The 20,071-nt window shown below is 39.6% G+C and overlaps 1 protein-coding gene across 1 annotated transcript in view; it reads left to right on the forward strand.

The window, feature by feature from the left end:
* The window catches only part of LOC125452498 (visinin-like protein 1), a 119,050-nt gene that overhangs the window by 90,401 nt on the left and 8,578 nt on the right, over window positions 1–20,071 (forward strand). Inside the window, exon 3 of the mRNA XM_048531011.2 lies at window positions 16,502–16,717. Within this exon, the coding sequence (XP_048386968.1) occupies window positions 16,502–16,717 (216 nt within the window). The remainder of the gene's footprint in view (window positions 1–16,501; window positions 16,718–20,071) is intronic.

A 20,071-nucleotide genomic window follows, 5' to 3' on the forward strand; every position in this document is an offset into this window, starting at 1 on the left:
TATTTGCAGTGAAACTCACTGTTGGAATGCAAATCTGTATAATTACAACATAGAGACTCAACTGAGACCAGATCCCAAACAACTAGTGGATAATTCTTAAACAAGCTTCAAAGTACAGTATGAACAAAATAAATCTGTTTCCGAACTAAAGTCCAGTATAACTCGTATTGAGCCAATTTCTGAGCTGCAGGCTTGTAATTCACTGATGAGTTAATTTGACAAATCAAGTTTAGAGCAATAGTTTTCATATTTCCAGATGCTGCTGACTGTCAGAAGCTGTTAAGCTTTCTGGAGCTGTTGAAGATTCAAAAGAAGATGCAAACCAAAACTAATAAATGTATTTGTCGCCATATCATACTATTTATTCAGTATTGCTAATGATTCATATCTTGATGGTAGCATCAAGAAATACAGTTTTCTGCTTGCTGATGGTTTGATCTTCAGTGGTCTGTTAATCTCGGTTAATGTAGATTGGGTGCCTTCCTGTTTAGAAAGTCATACCTAATTGTCTAGTGCTTGTCATTGAGCAGCCCCCAAAAGGAATTGAGAAATCTGGATATAAATCAAAATCTGTGACTTCATTTTAGCTGTGTTGCAAGATTGTGGGCTCATCCCTCATATTCCTTCAATCCCGACCTTCAGCATTGCCATTCAAATCTCATGTCACCCAGCATTCACTTTGGAAGGGCCTCAAGCCATTCTGGAGATTAAATAATTTGTTTAAAACCTAATTCAAAAGAATTGATAGTTCAAAGAAATCCAATCATAAAACCCTGTCCGTTTTCTTTTAAATTCTTAAATGCTTAATCACCCACAAAAAGAAATTTAGATCCAAATCAGGAACAGTGAATCTATTAATATCCTCTTAAAAGATTAAATGGAGAACTGAAGACCCTGCTGCTGAGATAATTGTAGCTTTTGGAAATCAGCCAGGTATTCATAAAGAGCTGTTGGAGATATATCAGCAAACTACTAGAAGGATTTTGTTTTGATCTTCACTGACATCATTTTTTAAAAAAATTACAAGGCTAGGGATTTAACTGGCTTTGCATCATGATAGTTATAGAGCCTTTTCTGCCTTTCAAGACCACTTCCATAAATTCATGATTCACATGCTATGGATTGGCGCTGAATTTTATTGGGTTAAGATTGGGCTTTCCCAGATATGAGTCAACTTTTTATTTCTGGAAGAAATTGCTTGTTGAAACTGGGCATTAGCCAGTTCCTGGCTGTCATTTTGAAGCTCTGCAGAGTCTTCATAACTATGGAAAAATCTGAGTCTTTGTTACCAGGCTTGAATGATAGAGGTAAGAGCATTCTTTAAAAACTGAAAGTCCTAAATATCATCAAACTATTTGGAACCAAACTCTAATGATATCTAAATGTGGATTATTTTCCAATTTGATGGTTAATATTTGGGAAGGCACACGACACCAGATTATAGTTCAACAGGTTTATTTAAAATCACAAGCTTTTTGAGCACTGCTGCTTTGTTAGATGAGAAGAAGGAGCAGCTCTCCAAAAGCTTGTGATTTTAAATAAACCTGTTGGACTATAACCCGGTGTCGTATGATTTCTGATTCTGTCCACCCGGTCCAACACCGCCATCTCTACATCATAGCACTTGGGACACAGAATAACGAAAATGAGAACAAGAGTAAGGAATATGGCCCAAAATGTCTGCTTTGACATTCAATGTTATCACCCTTCTTCTACCATAATTCCACCTTTCCATACTTTTCTGAAATCCTTAACTTGCTTTGAATGCAAAAACCTATTGAACTGTGACCTGAATATACTTGATTGTGGAGGTGTCGATGTTGTACTGGGCTGGCAAAGTCAAGAAGTTACATGACACCAGGTTATAGACAAATAGGTTGATTTGAAATCACAAGCTTCCACAGCGCTGCTCCTTCTGACCTTTATTTCACCTGATGAAGGAACAGTGCTCTGAAAACTTTTCAAATGAATCTGTTGGACTATAATCTGCAGTTGACTTCTGACTGAGTGTACTTATGAAGTGGGTCAGTTACCTCAGTTGGCTGGACGGTTGGTTTACGACGCTGAATGATGCCAATAACACAGGTTTGATTCCCACATTGGCTGAAGTCACAAAGAATGTCAGACCTTCTCAACCTCACTCCTTGCCCAAGCCGTGATGACCCCCAGGTTAAGCCACCATGAGACGTCTCTTTCAAGTGCAAGAACACTCTTGTGGTGACTTTATATTTTACTTATTTCCTGAATATCCTTAACTATGAGGTAGAAAATATCAAAGAATCATAATCTTTTGACTCAATATGTTTTGTGAACAAACCTTTAATCTGTGGCACCACATGTTCTTAGTACCCAGACCAGGAGAAACATTTTCTTAGTGTCGGTCCTGTCAAGCCCCTTAAGAATTTTGTCCATTTCAAATAAGTCACTAGTATCCTAAACAACTACAGCGAGGCATCTTTCCTCTCCATTACATCTGCGATATAGGCCAACATGCTGTTTGCCTTTCTATTGCTTGCTGTACCACTTCATGTTAATTTTTTGCTGATTCATGAATGGGGGCACCCAGATGCCTCTGTCCACTTTTTCCAGGTTTTTAGATGATTAATATTCAGGGTTTTTTTTCCCTGTGACCTCATTTGCTGGAGAAATACCAGCTGTTGTGGGAACTGTCTCCAGTTTATTTGCACAATTTATTTATTTACAACTTTACACTGGTTGTTATTTTACATTTTAGAACATGTCGACATCACCTGTTTCCGTTGACTATTCTAACACTAAATTACACCTCTCAACTGTTTTGCATTTACTTTATTTTTTACTGAAAAGAATGTATTTAACTAATAATTTAGTTGCTTTAAGAACTCACTGAACACTTATTCTGCATATTCCAGAAAACTCTAGTAATTTTTGGATTTTTCCACTATGTATGTAGTTATTAAATCATTGAGTACAATTGTTTACATAATTCTTTGAAGTGCCTTGGCACATTTGCCTTTGTTAAAGATGCTATGAAACGCCTGTCCACTAAACAATGCTATCTGATAGTAGCAATAAAACGGGAATCCAAAGTGCAAAAATATTGGTGGTGGAATTTTATTCCCACAACACACCTTCATTGACATGACAATAATTGTGTAACCAAGGACATGGGTTTAAGGTGAGGGGAAAGGGACCCAAGGGATAACTTTCTCACGTAGTACGTGTATGAAGCAAGCTACTGGACGAAGTGATGACGATGGGTACAATGACAACATTCAAAAGGGACCTGGATGGGTATATGAATAGGAAGGGTTTGAAGTCATACGAGCCAAATGCTGGCAAATGGGATTAGTTCAGATTCGAGTATCAGGTCAGCTTAGATGAATTGAACTGAAGGGTATGTCTCCGTAGGACTCTATAAATAATCAAGCTTTCTGCCTTCTATTTCAGTGTTTACATCTCTATTATTAGACCTGAGTTTTGTTTACATCATGATTGTTTCCACATCTGAAATCAGAAATACAGTCTTGGGCTGTTAGCTTAACAAATGCAATGTTTACATGTTATTTAGGAAATCTATGAATGCTTGCAGTTGAGGGTTGAACAAAAATTTCGTAAAGAAAATCTGATATATTTTAACTCATATCATGGGCCCATCAATTTACAAAGAGGTAGGCCTTTTACCTTGAAATATCATAAATGTGGATAATTTGCCTTGACAAGACAGACTTAAGATGGTCACATGACCTGATTTTCCAACTTCTGTACAGACAGGGATTAACTCATGTCTGGGCATGTCTCTCAGAAGGTAATTAAAATGCAAACTACCTTGCGAGGCACTGATGACTCTCCCTCTCCGTTCCAATTAAAGTGATTCAAAATAACAATATCTAATGGGACTTAGCAGCCTCAAGGAAATGAAAATGGAAATAAAGATAATCAGAGACTATTCATAGTTGTACTGTTGATGGGCATATTAAACATTGTGTGGTAATTGCCTAGTTCATCCAAGCATTTGCTTGGACAATGGATACACTAATCCTGTAGTCACATGACAGAAGTTTACAATAAGAACAGCCCAGAACACAGAGCTTGCAATGCACAGTTTAAAGAAGGAAAACTTTTCACCCAGCAGAAGGAAAGACCCTGCTCAGAGATTTTAAAAAGGCAGAGAATTTGGGTCATTTTTACCTCTGGATTAATATCTTCACCACAGAGGCTTGACCACATCTTCAACTAGAAATAAAACAGCAACTTGTTGCTGAGAGTAAGGAACTGAGAGTTAATCCTCGAAACTTCCCACCATCTTCATGGAACTGAAAACAAATCCTCAGGCCTGTGTCATTTCCTCCTCGAAGGCTTATAATAGAAATGACATTTTGATACTTTAATAAATTTAAGCGTGTGTGTTACGTCTCTTTTCCTCTGTGGGTATGTTTTGCAGGAATGAATAGATGCTGAAAAGATAAACACTTAGTCTTTCTTTTAAGTTAAACCTTCAAAGAACTTTGTCTGTTGTCCTTTATTCTTTAATGGGATGTGGGTGTTGCTGACAAAGGAAGCACTTTTTACCTATCCCTGATAGCCCTTGAAGCAAGCGTCTTCCTGGACAATTTCAGAGGGCAGTTAAGAGTCAATCACTTTGCAGAGAGCCTGGAATCACAATGTATGTCACACTATGTATGGATAACGATGAACCAGATATGTTTTCACAACCGCAAATGGTAACCATTACTGAGACTAGCTTTACATTTCAGATGTACAAATTGCATTTCAATTGCACCAGCTACCACTTCTTTAAAATAAAATCTTGTTGCAGTCAGTTGAGAGGTGGGAAAAGTGGGAAATTGAGCCACATCATTCCTACATCCGTAACATAATTAAGTGCCACATATCTAGACGATGGTGGGCTGTCTCTTCCAATCCATTTCGACCTCTCTGCAACCTTTGTCACACTCGACTGCAGTCACCTCCTCCATTGTTTCTTCCATTGTTGAATTCAGTGCCACAGCCCTAACTTATTTGAACTTTCATCTATCCAGTCATAACCACAGCAGTTCATTCACACATGAGCCACTCTGTATTATAAAAGTTGTCCTTTGTGCCCTTTTTTAAAACTTTCTCCTTTCACCTTAGAATTATAGCCACTAGTTTTGAACTCCCCCACACTGGGGAAAAGACTTTGGCTATTCACCTTATCTATGCTCCTCATGATTTTGTAAAGACCTATGAGGCCATCGCTCTACCTCCTGTGTTCCAGTGGAAAAAGTCCCAACCTATCCCATTTGTCCTTATAACTGAAGCCCTCCATTCTTGGCAAAATTCTGATAAATATTTTCTGTATCCTCTCGAATTTAATAATATCCTTCCTATAACAGAGCAACCAGATCTGCATATTCCAGAAGAGGCCTCACCAACATTTTGTAGAATCTCACAAGACATACCAACTCCTATACTCAAAGGTCTGAGCAGTGAAGGCAATTGTGCTAAACACCTTCTTAACCACCCTACCAACCTGCGATACAAACATCGAGACTCTTCTACCGGAACATCTCAGTATCTCTGTTCTTCAGCACTACCCAGGGCTCCACCATTACCTTTATAAGTCCTACCCTTGTTTGTTTAACCAAAGAGTGGGGATAAATCAGTGTTTTTCTGCTTGGCAAACAGTGACTAGTGGTGTGCCTCAGGGATCAGTGCTGGGACTGCAATTGTTTATAATTTACGTAGATGGTTTGGAGTTGGGGACCACGTGTGTTGTGTCAAAGTTTGCAGCTGACATTAAGATGATTGGTAAAGCAAAGCATGCAAAGGACTCCAAAAGTTTGCAGAGGGATATACGTAGTTTAAGTGAGTGGGCAAAGGTCTAGCAGATGGAGTACAATGTTGATATATGTGAAGCCATCCATTTTGGTAGGAATAACAGTAAAAAGGACTATTACTTGAATGGTAAAAAATTGCAGCATGCTGTTGTGCAGATAGACCTGGGTACCCTTGTGCATGAATTGCAGAAGGTTGATTTGCAGGTACTTAAGAAGGCAAACGGAATGTTGTCCTTCATTGCTAAAAGGATTGAGTTTAAAAGCAGGAAGGTTATGTTGCAGCTATAGAGGGTGCAGGTGAGGACATGCCTGGAATACTGTGTACAGTTTTGGTGTCCTTACTTGAGAAAGGACATAGTGGCACTGGAGGGGGGTGCAGAGGAGATTCACTAGGTTGATTCCAGATTTAAGAAGGTTGGCTTATGAGGCTGAATAGACTGGAATTATATTCATTGGAATTTAGAAAAATGAGGGGGGATCTTATAGAAACATATAAAATTATGAAGAAAATAGATAAGCTAGAAGCAAGGAGGTTGTTTCCACTGGAGGGCAAAACTAGGACTAAAGGGCATCTCCTCAAAATAGGGGGGAGCAGGTTTAGAACTGGATTGAGGAGGAACTTCTTCATCCAAATGTTTGTGAATCTATGGACCTCCCTACCCAATGAAGTAATTGAGGCTTCCTCATTGAATGTTTTTAAAGCTAAGACAGACTTTTTTTGAAGAGTAAAGTAATTAAAGGTTATGGTGAGCAGGTGGGTAAGTGGGAACTGAGGCCATGATAAGATCAGTCATGATCTTATTAAATGGCAGAGCAAGCTTGAAGGGTCAGATGGCCTATTCCTGCTCCTGATAAGAATATTCTTATGTTCTTATACCTCACATTTACCCAAATTGAACTCCCATCTGCCACTGCTTAGCCCATTGAGCCAATTGATCAAGATCTCTTTGTAATCTTAGATAACCTTCTTCCCTGTCCACAGGATTACCAATTTTGGTGTCATTTGCAAACCTACTAACCATGCCTCCTACATTCTCATCCAAATCATTTTATGTAAATAACAAACAAAGGTGAACCCAACATCGAACCCTGTGGGACACCACTGATCATAGGCATCCAGCCTGAAAACAACCATGCACCACACGCTCTACCATCAACCCAATTTTGTATCAAACTGGCAAGCTCACCCTGAATTCCATGTGATCTAATTTACCAATCAATCTACCGTGCAAAACCTCTGTGTAGACAACCTCTACCATTCTGTGGCCTTCCAATCAAAATATCCGACATCATTTTTAGGTATAACTTGAAAGCCTGCAATTAAGGAAGCTATAATTGACAGACATCCCCCAATGGTGATTAATTCACCCTGAGGCAGGGTTTATTTTTCATTAATTGTTTTCATAATTAATAAAAAAAATTAGAAATTTGACTTGCATTGAGTGGAATGGACAGTTAAAACTTAAAAGATTTAGTGTTACATTCACTGTTTGCAGACGAGTTATACTGAGAAAAAGGGACATAACTGAAGCAGAACCTGAGGCCCACGTGCTCAAGCACTTCAGATGCCATCTAGTGTTCAGTTAACAACCTGCAAATATATCCACCTTCTATCATTGCCTTCCCATCTTTCTATTTATTTCAAAGCCCCATTACCCTCCCCCATTTCTGAAGAAGGGTCCAGACCCAAAACGTCAGCTTTTCTGCACCTCTGATGCTGCCTGGCTTACTGTGTTCACTCAGCTCTACACCTTGTTATCTCAGTCTCCAGCATTGGCGGTTCCTACTGTCTCCAAATACTATGCATGTTTTGCATCTAAGGAAACCAGGTGAAGTGGTAGTGTCCCTACTTCGGAGATAGAAGACGTAGGAGTATATCCTCCCAGTTCCAGAGAGGTGTCAAAACATATCTTCACATGTTTAGGATTAGACATGTTAATACGCATCTCTGGAGCAGGTGAGACTTGAACTTAGGCCTTCTGGCTCCGGGTTAGGCACACTGCCACCACACCTCAAGAATCTTCACATAACACGTCTGAACAGGTTGATTAAAAATAATCTACATGGTGAAATTAATCGTGTCTAAGAATGATCAGAGATAATGGGAACTGCAGATGCTGGAGAGTCCGAGATAACAAAGTGTGGAGCTGGATGAACACAGCAGGACAAGCAGCATCTCAGGAGCCCAAAAGCTGATGTTTCGGGCAAGGGTCTAGGCCCAAAACATCAGCTTTTGTGCTCCTAAAATGCTGCTTGGCCTGCTGTGTTCATCCAGCTCTACATTTTGTTATGTCTAATAATGAGCCTGATTTATAGCTGAAAAGCATTTAAGGACATTCAGCAGCTAAGCCTACAATAAGGTCATCAGAAAAAGAATAACTCCAGTCTCTTCCAGTAATACATGGGAAGTTGGGTTATCTCAATGCAAGAATCATAACGAAAATTTCCACACTTAAGTCCATTTTCAAGTCCAAACACTTGGGAAGCATCCTTGAATATCATGAATAGTGAGAGAAAACTAATAACTGGTTGGTAACTTCTCAGTTCATCCTTAGTTTCTAAAGTAAAATGTTTCATTTGTGTTTGTTGTTCTTTTTTAAACAAATACGTCTTCTCGTATACAATATCAAAAGCCATAATTTATGTTTAGATAGAACTTTGAACATGGATCACAGTTATTCCACTATCTCAGTGACAAAGACGTACAATTTTTGGTTTTTTTTACCCAAATGTCACTATTTAAACAAACAATTGAAATTATGTGACAATACCTAGCTGCTTATATTTGTGCATCTTATAGAAGAATCTTACATTAACAGCAGGAAAATGTATGACAAATGTTATATGCAAAACAAGAAAACAGAGGTTGGGGGTAGAGATTACCTTTCAGACTGGAAGCCTGTGACCAGCGGTGTGCCACAAGGATTGGTGCTGGCTTTTTGCCATTTATATGGGTTTGGGTGTGAACACAGGAGGTATGGTTAGTAAGTTTGCAGATGACACCAAAATTGGAGGTGCAGTGGACAGCGAAGGAGGTTACCTCAGAGTACAACGGGATCTTCACCAGATGGGCCAATGGGCCGAGGAGTGGCAGATGAAGTTTAATTTAGATAAATGTGAGGTGCTGCATTTTGGAAAGGCAAATCAGGGCTGTACATATACACTTAATGGTAAGGTCCTGGGGAGTGTTGCTGAACAAAGTGACCTTAGAGTGCAGGTTCATATTCTTTGAAAGTGGAGTCACAAGTAGACAGGATAGTGAAGAAGGTGTTTGGTATGCTTGCCTTTACTGGTCAGTGCAGTGAGTATAGGAGTTGGGAGGTCAGTTGCAGCCATACAGGACATTGGTTAGGCCGCTTTTGGAATATTGTGTGCAATTCTGGTCTCCCTGCTGTAGGAAGGATGTTGTGAAACTTGAAAGGATTCAATAAAGATTTACAGGATATTGCCAGGGTTGAAGGGTTTGAGCTGTAGGGAGACGCTGAATAGACTGGGGTTGTTTTCGCTGGAGCGTCAGAGGTTGAGAGGTGACCTTATAAAAGCTTATAAAATCATAAAGGGCATGGATGGGATAAATAGACGAGGTCTTTTTCCTGGGCTGGGGGAGTCCAAAACTAGGGGGCGTGGTTTTAAAGTGAGAGGAGAATGATTTAAAAAAACGATTTGAGGCAGCAAAGATGGTGTGTATGTGAAATGAGCCGCCAAAGGAGATGATGAAGGCTGGTACAATTACAACATTTAAAAGGCATCTGGATGGTTATTTGAATAGGAAGGGTTTAGAGGGATATGGGCCAAATGCTTGCAAATGGGAAAGGATTTATGTAGGATGTCTGGTCAGCATGGACGAGTTGGACCGAAGAGTCTGTTTCCATGTTGTATATCACTTTGACTCAATGATTCCATATGCATTTAGCTAACTTAGAGGTGTTAGTTAAAGTGTAAATTGTTATATTTATTCATTTAAAAAACACTGTGCCTGATACTTAAATGGACATCCGGGTCAGACTTCTCCTGTGTGTCATCACAAGCATTTTTCATTATTTTTGATGATTTTCTTTGTTCTTTTTCCATTCAACAGAGATGTGCATCCATGAAGCAAGGTTCTTATACAATTATTTTTAATTTTCAACCTTGTCTATAAGTTGAAAAATATTAATGTTGCATTTATGCTTCTGCATCATCCTTTTTTCTTCTGTACCTTTTCTTCATCTATTGATTTCCCACAGGAATGGGCGCTCCAAAATCAGGACAAGTAGAAGCTCCGAGCTCATTCTTGCCAAGAACCAGACTGGGGAGCTATTTTCCTAGAGGTGGACGCCTTATTGGCCATAACTAGGTTTGCCATCTGTAGAGCTCTCTGTACTGTAGGCAGTAATAGCATGGCTGATAGCTCTAGAACTTCAGCAGTCCACAGTGAGAGAGGTGGGAGACATTGAGGGTATCTATTTGATACACCTCAAAATGTAGGCCCGAGAGGGATAAATCAATAATTATGAGAGAGAGGATGAGCCATTAGGCCCCTCAGTAAGTTAAGTATGGTCTTTGTCATCAGTGACTCCCTTTGGAGCCGATAGCACTCCTGATTGTCTTTGTTATTTAAATCGGTGGGGCAGCCAATCCACATCCCAGCTGTCTGTATGAAACTTCCTGGGTAACGGGAATATGTTGTGAAGTTGTCCTGTTGCTCCTCCCCACTAATTTGCCACAGTCCAGAATCCAATCCCATCACTCTGCATTCAGCAAGGCTGTCCCAATTGTTCCTCATTATTACAAATGTACAGAAAGCATTTAGAGGTACATGGATAATTCTGATCATAGCAGACTATTTGTAAGGACAGTGCTCAAAGAACTGTATTTCTTTTCATAAACAAAAAAAAGATTGCGAGGACTATGGTCTCACCTGCCCAGTTCAGACTTAAGCTAGTTATTTCCTTTATCTTTGATGATAGAATGATCAAATACAAAATAAATAAATCTCAAGTAAAATTAAGGTCGCAAGATTACTTTAACTGCTGAGTTCTGATATGTTCATAAACACCCAGCTAATATTGGCTCAATTAACATCTTTATAAACAGATAGATATATCACCTTTTTTAAAAAAATTAAGCAAGACTGAAAGCTATAAGAATAAATATTATTCAGAGCACAATGGTTCCTGTGCTAATGTGACTCAAGGCTTACCATCTGGGTTATGTTGTCAGAATTGACTAATGCAAGCTGTAAAAGTTTAATCTGGCATGTTATTTTACATGCAGTACTGACACGTTCACTTGATAAAATTATTTCTGTTATTTTATGACAGGTGTTAACTCATCTCTGCTGGGAAAATATTTTAAATAAATGCAATATACATTCACATCTATTAACACACCGTAATTTTGAAATCTCAAAACCTGTGGATTTGAGATTCAATTCTGAGGTTATGTAAAGCATATCATTTTGTGCAGAATTGTGGCCAAATTCTGCCCCAACTCCATTTACAAGTTTGCTGATGACACCACCATTGTAGATCTTATCTCAAACAACTACAAGATAGAATACAGGAAACAGATTGAGTGGTTAACCGCATTGGTGTAAAGATAACAATCTCTCTATCAATGACAGCGGAACAAGGGAGCCGGTCACTGACTCCAGGAAGCGGCATGGAGTGCATGACCCTGTCTGCATCGATGGTGCAGAGGTGGAGATGGTTGAGAGCACTAAATTCCTGGGATTGATGATCACTGACAATCTGTCTTGGTCTACCCACATTGACGCAACAGTCAAGAAAGCATAACAATGGTTCTACTTTCTCAGGAAGCTAAGGAAATTCAGCATGGCCATAAGGACTGTGACCAATTTCTATGGTTGCACCATGGAAAGCATCCTACCTAGATACATCGTAGCATGGTTTGGCAACTAGTCCTCTCAAGTCCGCAAGAAACTACAGAACGTCATGAACACAGTCCAGTCCATCAAACAAGCCAGCCTACCATCCATTGACTTCATCTATATTTCCCACTGCCTTGGGAAAGCAGCCAACATAATCAAAGACCCCTCCCACCCTGCTTATACTCTCTTTCACCCTCTTTCACTGGGCAGAAGATATAAAAATTTGAATACATTTACAAATAGATTCAAGAACAGATTCTTCCCCACTGTTATCAGACTTTTGAACAGACCTCTCAAATATTAATCCTGATATCTCTCTGTCTCTGTCTCTCTCTGCACCTTCTCTGTGGCCGTATTCTGAACTCTATTATGCCACCCTGATGCCTTTGTATGGCTCAATCTTCCTGTGTCACATGCAAAACACCACTTTTCGCAGTATCTCGGTACATGTGAAAACAATAAATCAATCAGTCAATCAATCAAACACAAAAGCAGCAAGCTCTGTCAACAGTTGCCTCCTGAAAGTGATGAAGTGATAAAAGTCCAATGGCATCCAAATTGTTGAGGTTATGCACAGTCAATTGCAATCTACGCCCATCAAGTACAGTGGGCAGCCACATGCCCAAGGAAAATCTTTGTTTTTTTCATTTAATGTATTCTTTTCCTACATTTGATGTTCCGATAAGGAAAGGTTGTTGCTTTTTGGAAATGAAAGAACTTATTTCATAACTAAGGCCTAATTTTTCAAATAGATGACAGTTCTTTATTTGGTCATTAATAAATGAGTTCCTAACATTGTTATTTAATTTCCTGGCTTCTAAATGATTGATATGATGGAAAGTGTTCAGTCTCAAGAACTTGTGCTCTTATGTAGGCCATGTGCCAATATTATCCTAACTTGTTTTATTTAAAAAGTTATTTTGCTTGGGAAGAACAAATTCTGTGATTAGGACCGCAGTGAATTCCATGTTCTGGAAGTAAAATTAACTCTATTGTTAGGTCTGTAATGAATTCTGTACTTATGTTTTTAATGGATTTTGTGCTTATCTTTGTAATGAATTCTCTGTTTAAGTCAATAATAAATGTTATGGTTACACTTATAATGGCCTCAGCGGTTAGGACTTGTATTCTTTCCTGAGATGTGTGTCTCACTGTCAAAGCTGCAACTGTTGCTCATCTCTCTTTATCCTCGAGAAAGTGTTGATGTGCCACTGTGGTGAACTACTGCAGCCCGTTAAGCGTAGGTAGGCCACTTGTACTGTATTCCATGATTAGGATTATAATGCCCTTTATAGCTGAATTTGTAAAGAGTTCTATGGTGAGATTTGTAATGAATCAGTTGGGCATGTAGAGGAATAAACTTGGCAGTGTAATTTGCTGAAAATTTTCATTACTTTTATATAATTATTATCGTATTCAAAGAGAAAGCCTGAGAAGCACATTGACAGAAATTAATTTTTAGATCAGTCTCTTACTAAACAACTGTTAAGGATTTGCCATGTTTGAATATAATCAGTTTCCTGACACAGTTCCTCCTGTGTCTCCATGCCAACCATCGTCAAACAAATCAACGCTGATGTTGTACGAATTATTCTTTCTTATCTAAAGTTGGTTCTCTTGCATTACATTCCTGATGGGTGTAAAATGAAGAGTTTTGACTACAAGTCTCTTTTTAGCAACGTTCAAGTTTTGTACTGTCAAGCAGTGACTGTTGTTGGTAACAGAGAAAGCACTTCTACCCCCCAGTTGGGATAGAGTGAGAGGTTATGGTGTTAAAAATCTGAACTCTCACTGTAGCGGCCAGCTTCCAATTTTACCAGAAACATGGTGAGAAGGTGGAAAATCAGCTCAATCCAATCAGGTGGCTTGGCACTTTGAATAAAGTAGTAAAGCTTCCAACAATGGCCCAGATTGTCTGACGACTAAATCGTGACTCTACCGCGTAGATGGGAGCTGTGCGTCGAGAATCTGTGGAATCCCCGATGTAAATATTGATCAGGATATTGAAAATTCCAATGTGAAATTGCCCAGCACTTGAAACCCTCCAAAAGTATCAACTTATTTTGGAGAATTCAGAGGATTCCACTGCAGCTAGTCACCCAAGAAAAGTTAGAATATTTAAGTACCTAGTCTAACTTTCAGGTAACAATTTAACTGAAACCACTGCTCACCACCATTCACACCTCAAATACATTTTTAAAAACTAATATGATTGAGAATCACAGCAACCTTTTGTTGTGAAAGGATAACTTTTTAACAATCATAACTCTAAATAAATAGAAGGGTCTAGGCCCGAAACGTCAGCCTTCTGAAGGGTTCTCTGACACTACTTGGCCTGCTGTGTTCATCCAGCTCTACACCTCATTACCTTACTGAAGTCTTAGGTGATGCAGAAATAGAATGTGTGATATGATCCATATCTTAGCCGTCCTGGTGTTCAAAACATTATTCAGCATTATTCAAGAGTGTTTGTACTGAACATTTACTTCAGTTCACAGGCCCCATGACTGTGTTGAAATTTAAACTGATGTGTGGGAGTGTAATGCCGTTATATATCTAGAGGTGCAAACAAAAGTGCCAGGTCTGAAAGTGTGCAAAAATTACAAATTTAAGAATCCTACAATGGGGGAGAGATCTGGGGGAAAAAAAAGTAAGCATTCCTGCTGTCACTCTGATCACTTGTTGACTGCAGTTTTACAACTTGACAATATGCACCCTAAGGAGATTCTTCTTTAAATAATGTGGTTGGGGGATCACAGACAGAATGTGTTTCACAGAATCACAAAAGGAGGCCATTTGGCCCATGGTGCTTGCTTGTTAATTGAGCATCATTCCCAAGAGCCAATCTTCTGCTTTTTCCTCAGACCATCTATCCAAATAATCGTCCAGTGCCCAGATACTTGCTTCGTTTGAAACTGCTTCCGCTACACCATTAGGCAGTGCATTCCATACCCTAACTATTCACTGAGCGAATAAAGGTTTCCTCATTTCACCCTTCTTTTGTCTGCAGATTATGTTAAACTTATGTCCTCTAGTTCTGGTTCTTTATATATCAGGAACAGTTTCTCCCTGTCTACTCTATTCAGCCCATTCGCAATTTTGTAAAAGCTCTACTGGATCTTCTGCTCACATTTTGCACTCCACGGAGAACAGTCACAACTTCTTTAATCCATTCAGTTAATATTAGGAAACATTCAAGCGGCTACCATATCACTGTGTTTTAATTCTGGTTTACATCGAGAATAGGGGACAAACAGTGGAAAATTTACAGATAAATTACTGAACTTCAGAAGACTGGGATTGTATGATGACCAAGGGAAGGTGAAATTCTTGACAAAGTGTACAAGTAGACTTTCTAGATCAGTATGGTTCTAACATAATCAGAGTCATACAGAATCAGACCCATCAGTCTAACCAATGCATGCTGACCATAATCCCCAACTAAACTAGTCCCACCTGCCTGTGCTTGGCCCATATCCCTTAAATCATTGTTTATTCATGCAGAAGGACCCAGTGTTGGACCCATTTCAGGAGAATGATGGACGAAAGTGGAAAGTGGGAGCATCTAGAAACAGTGTTTGTAATACCATCGTGGCAAGAAAATCAGTGGAAAAGCACAAGAAATAATCAAAGAAGACTAACTTCAGCAACTTGAAAAGTGTCCTGCCTAAGTGTTATAATATGTATTTATTACCTAGACTCAGATATACATGGCATAATTTCAAGATTTGCAGTTTACACAAAACATGGAATAGCAGTAAACTGCGAAGAGCATAGTAGCAGATGCCAGGAGACAGACATAATGATAAAAGGCAGGTGAAATTTAACCCTGGGATTGGAAAGTGATCGTTTATGTTACAAAGAATGAGAAGAGGTGATATTACCAAAGTGGTACAATTTTAAAAGGGGCAGAGGGGCAGATTGGGATATAGGGATTGAAGGGAGCAAGGCACGTTTAGCTTTATATATTGAAAAGGACCCTAACTTTATAAATAGAAGTATACAAAAGAGGAAATAATGTTAAGCTTTCTAAATCAATGGCTAGAGGTCTCCTGGAATATTGTGGCCAACTATGGAAATATGTCAAAAACTGGGAGAGTGTGCAGAAAAGCTTTAAGGACCCAGTTGAAAGGATAAAAGACTTTAGTGATACAGAAGGACTACAGCAACTGGATTTGCTTTCTTCAGAGCAGAGAAGGTTAAGGGAAGATTTGATAGTGTTCAAAATCATGTGCCAAAATCATGAAATGTTTTGATAACAGTAAGTAAGGAGAAAACATTTTGAAGGCTAAAATGTTGATAACTAATGGACACAGATTTTAGCAAAGGAGTTGAAGCTGACGAGAGGAGGGAAAATAGTATCACATACAAAGTTGTTGCTCTCTGGAATGCAGTTACTGAGTAGCAGGTGGAAGCAGATCTAAAGAGATGAATAAATACTTGAAGGGAAAATCTTGGAGTCTAAAAAGAAGCAGGAGAATGAGATTAATTGAATACCTCTGATTTTGCATCTGCAGTCATGTTTTGGCCCTAATAGAATCTTTTGAAAATGCATATTTTGGAGTTAAAAGTTTACATGGGCCTACTGCTCTATTATCGTGATATAGTAAAAAGAGTGCAGTCTAAGGAACTTCTCATTCAGTCACAGCTTTGTAAAGGAGTAGAAGCTTTGGTGTAATGAACAATGTAGGATGATGATCTGAAATTTCCTAAGATAGTTATAATCAGCTTTTATAGTGAAGCTAATCCATTGTATGTTAAGCATAACAACTGAAAAAGAATCCTGTTTTGAATTCTTTATTAATGCACACATTCGCTTTCTCTACAGTTTTTCCCGTATGGAGATGCATCCAAGTTTGCTCAGCATGCCTTCAGAACCTTTGATAAAAACGGCGATGGGACGATCGACTTCAGAGAGTTTATCTGTGCACTCTCTATTACTTCAAGAGGCAGCTTTGAACAGAAGCTAAATTGGGCTTTCAACATGTATGACTTAGATGGTGACGGTAAAATTACAAGAGTTGAAATGTTGGAGATCATAGAGGTAAGAAAATATCCCATCACGTTCCTGTAATAACTTCACAAATGCCAGAAACCCATCACTAAGTCACCTTTTATATACCATGCACCATACATGACACTAGCCATGGTAGCTGAGAGCCCTTTTCTAGATATTTCTATATATAAATATTTGCCACCATCACTCTCTCAAGGCAGCATGTTCTATATATGGGTGATTGTTTCTTTTCCTTCAGATTTTCTCTAAATCATTTACTCCTCACTTTAAGCTCATACCCTCTGGCCCTAAACACATTGGCCATGGGGAATATATTCTCACAATCTACTCTGTCTATGCCTCTCCTACTCCTGCATATCTCAATCAGATCCCCCATCAGCCTCCTCTACTCTTAGGAAAGCAAACCCAGCCTATCCAGTCTGTCCTCATAAATAAGACTTCACATCACAGGCAATATCCCAGTGAATCTCCTCTGCACTCTCTCCAATGTAATCATGTCCGTCTGATAGAGTAGCAACTGGAAAGGTACACTATATTTCATCTGTGGCTTAACCAATGTTAAGACCTCTCAAAATGGATCACCTTGCAATAACCGGGATTAAATTCCATCTGGCATGGTCCTGCCCAATTTACCAGCTGATCAGTATCAGACTGTAAAATGAGACCATTCTCCTCACTATCAACAACACCACAAATCTTCCTCTCATCTGAAAAATTACTAGTTATATGTTCGATATTGACAGCCATGCGATTATTGTACATAACAAACAGAGTTCCAGCACCAGTCCCTGTGATACGCTGCTGGTCACAAGCTTCCAAGTATAAAACAACCCTCCACCATCACCCTTTGCCTCCTATTTGCAAGCCACTTTTGGGCCAGTTTGCCAATTTGCCTTGGACCCCATGGTCTCTTATCTTTGGACCAGCCTTACATGTGGAAATCTTTTCAAAGGCCTGACTGAAGTCCATGTAAATCACATCAACTACACTACCCTCATCCATATATTTGGTAATCTTTTCAAAAACCTCAATTAAATTAGACAGCATTTCCTCGAACAAATCCATGCTGATTATCCGTCATCAATCCTTGCCTTTCTAAGTACTGATTAATCCTGTCCTTCTGATTTTTTTTTCCAATAATTCCCTTACCACTGACATCAGACTAACTGGTCTGCAATTACCTGGTCTATCCCTGCTGCTCTTCTTGAACAAAAGAACCACACTAGCCATCCTCCAGTCATTTGGCATTTTACCTATGGCTGCAAAGTATTAAATGTGTCCACCAGGGCCCCAGTAATCTCCTCACTTGCCTCCACTAGCAACCTGGGATACATTTCATCAGGCCCTTGAGAATTATGCACTTGCATGTTTGCTAAAACTTCAAACACCTCCTCTTTATTAACCTTAATATGTTTCTAGAACCTCATCAGCCCAACTGAAATCATTGGCTACAAAATCTTTCTCCTTTGTGAATACAGATGAGAAATACTCATTAAAGACCCCACCCGCTTAACTGGCCTTCAGTCACACACATTGCCCATTTGGTCTCCAATGGGCCCCACACTTCCCCGGTAACTCTCTTAACTTTAATATACTTATTAAAAGCCTTGGGATTTTCCTTGACCCATCTGCCAAAGATATTTTGTGGCCCATCTTTGTCTTCCTAATTTCCTTTATAAGCAACCTCCTATGCTTGCTATATTTTTGAAGGGCCTCCTATTTTTAATGCTGTGTATCTGACATGTACCTCATTCTTTTTCTTTATCAAATTCTTGCTATCACCTGACATCAAGAGTTCCCTGGATTTGCTGCCCTCCCCTTCGCTCTTACTGGAACAAACGTGTCCTTTATCCTCACTTTATAGTTTTAAAATACTTTCACATTCCAAGTGTAGACTTACTGCAAGTAGGTGCACCCGGTCAATGTTTGCCAGTTCTTGTGTAATGACATTGAAGTCAGCCTTGCCCCCAGTTTTGACACTTAACTTCTGCACTATCCTTATCCCTTTCCACAATGACTTTGAAAGTTAGATTTATGGACATTATCCCAAAATGCTTTCTCACAGAAACTTCAACCATTTGATTGGCCTCATTCCCTACGACTAGCTCTAACACTTCCCCATCCCTAGCAGGACTGTCTACTGACACAAGGAACATCTCCTGGATGCACTTTAAAAATTCTATGCTCTCCCAATCTGTCCTTTCAAACTAAGGCAATCCCAGTCAATCCAGATCGGTTTAAAGCCTCCCCAACATCACGAGCAAACCTTCTAGAAAGGATAATGGACTTGTTCCAGTTCAGGTGCACCTATCCTGCTTATGCAAGTCCCACCTAGCCCAGAGCCTGTCCCAATGATCCAAAAATTGAAAGCCTTCCCTCCTAAACCATCCCTTTAGCCATATGTCCAACTGACCTATTGTTCTGTTCCTATACTCAGTAGCATATGGCACTGGAAGTATCCAGGAGATTCTGATCTTCCTAGTCTTCCTCTTTAATTATGACCTCAACCTCTAATTCCTGGTGCAGGACCTCGTATTTTTTAATACCCTTATCATTGGTACCAACAAGTACCATGACTACTGGCTGTTCACCCTTCCACTTCAGACTGCTGTGCAGCTGGTCAGAGATATCCCCACGCTGGCACCAAGGAGGCAACATACCACTTGAGATTTTCATTTGCTGTCAGTACCCCTTATTCTCAAATCCCTGATCAATAAAGCTCTCCCTATCTTTCTCCACCCTTACTGTGGCTACTGGGGACTGCAGCACTGCCTGCCTATGCTTACAAGTCTTCCTGGTGGCCACCCGTGTTTTTCTGCCTTTCCAGGTCTTACTTGTTTCAGAGATAGCGGGAACTGCTGATGCTGGAGAATATGAGATAACAAGGCGTAGTAAGTAAGACCTTTAGATAACAAGAGCTGGATGAACACAGCAGGCCAAGCAGCATCAGAGGAGCAGGACGGCTGACGTTTCGGGCCTAGACCTTACCTGCTCTTCTGATGCTGCTTGGCCTGCTGTGTTCATCCAGCTGTTGTTATCTAAAGGTCTTACTTGTGGTGTGATTGGCTCAATAAATGTGCTATCCATGACTTCCTCAGAATCACAAATGCTGTATAGAGAGTCCACCTGCAGCTCCAGGTTCTCCATATGGTAAGTCAGGAGTTGCAGCTGGATACTCTTTCTGCGTACGTGGTCTCCACGGACGCTGGACCTGTCCCTGATTTCCTGACTTTTTGCAGGAGGTGCATTCCAAGGGTAGAAGTTCTGCTGCCATTGTGAATCATGTCAACTACAAGCAATAGCCCAGGAGCCAGTTACTCAACCTTATCTATTAGTTGTGGTTGACACAACTTTTGGGACCACAACTTTTCACTTTACACA

Source organism: Stegostoma tigrinum, chromosome 4 (genome assembly GCF_030684315.1).
Source record: "Stegostoma tigrinum isolate sSteTig4 chromosome 4, sSteTig4.hap1, whole genome shotgun sequence".
NCBI classification, from domain to species: domain Eukaryota; kingdom Metazoa; phylum Chordata; class Chondrichthyes; order Orectolobiformes; family Stegostomatidae; genus Stegostoma; species Stegostoma tigrinum.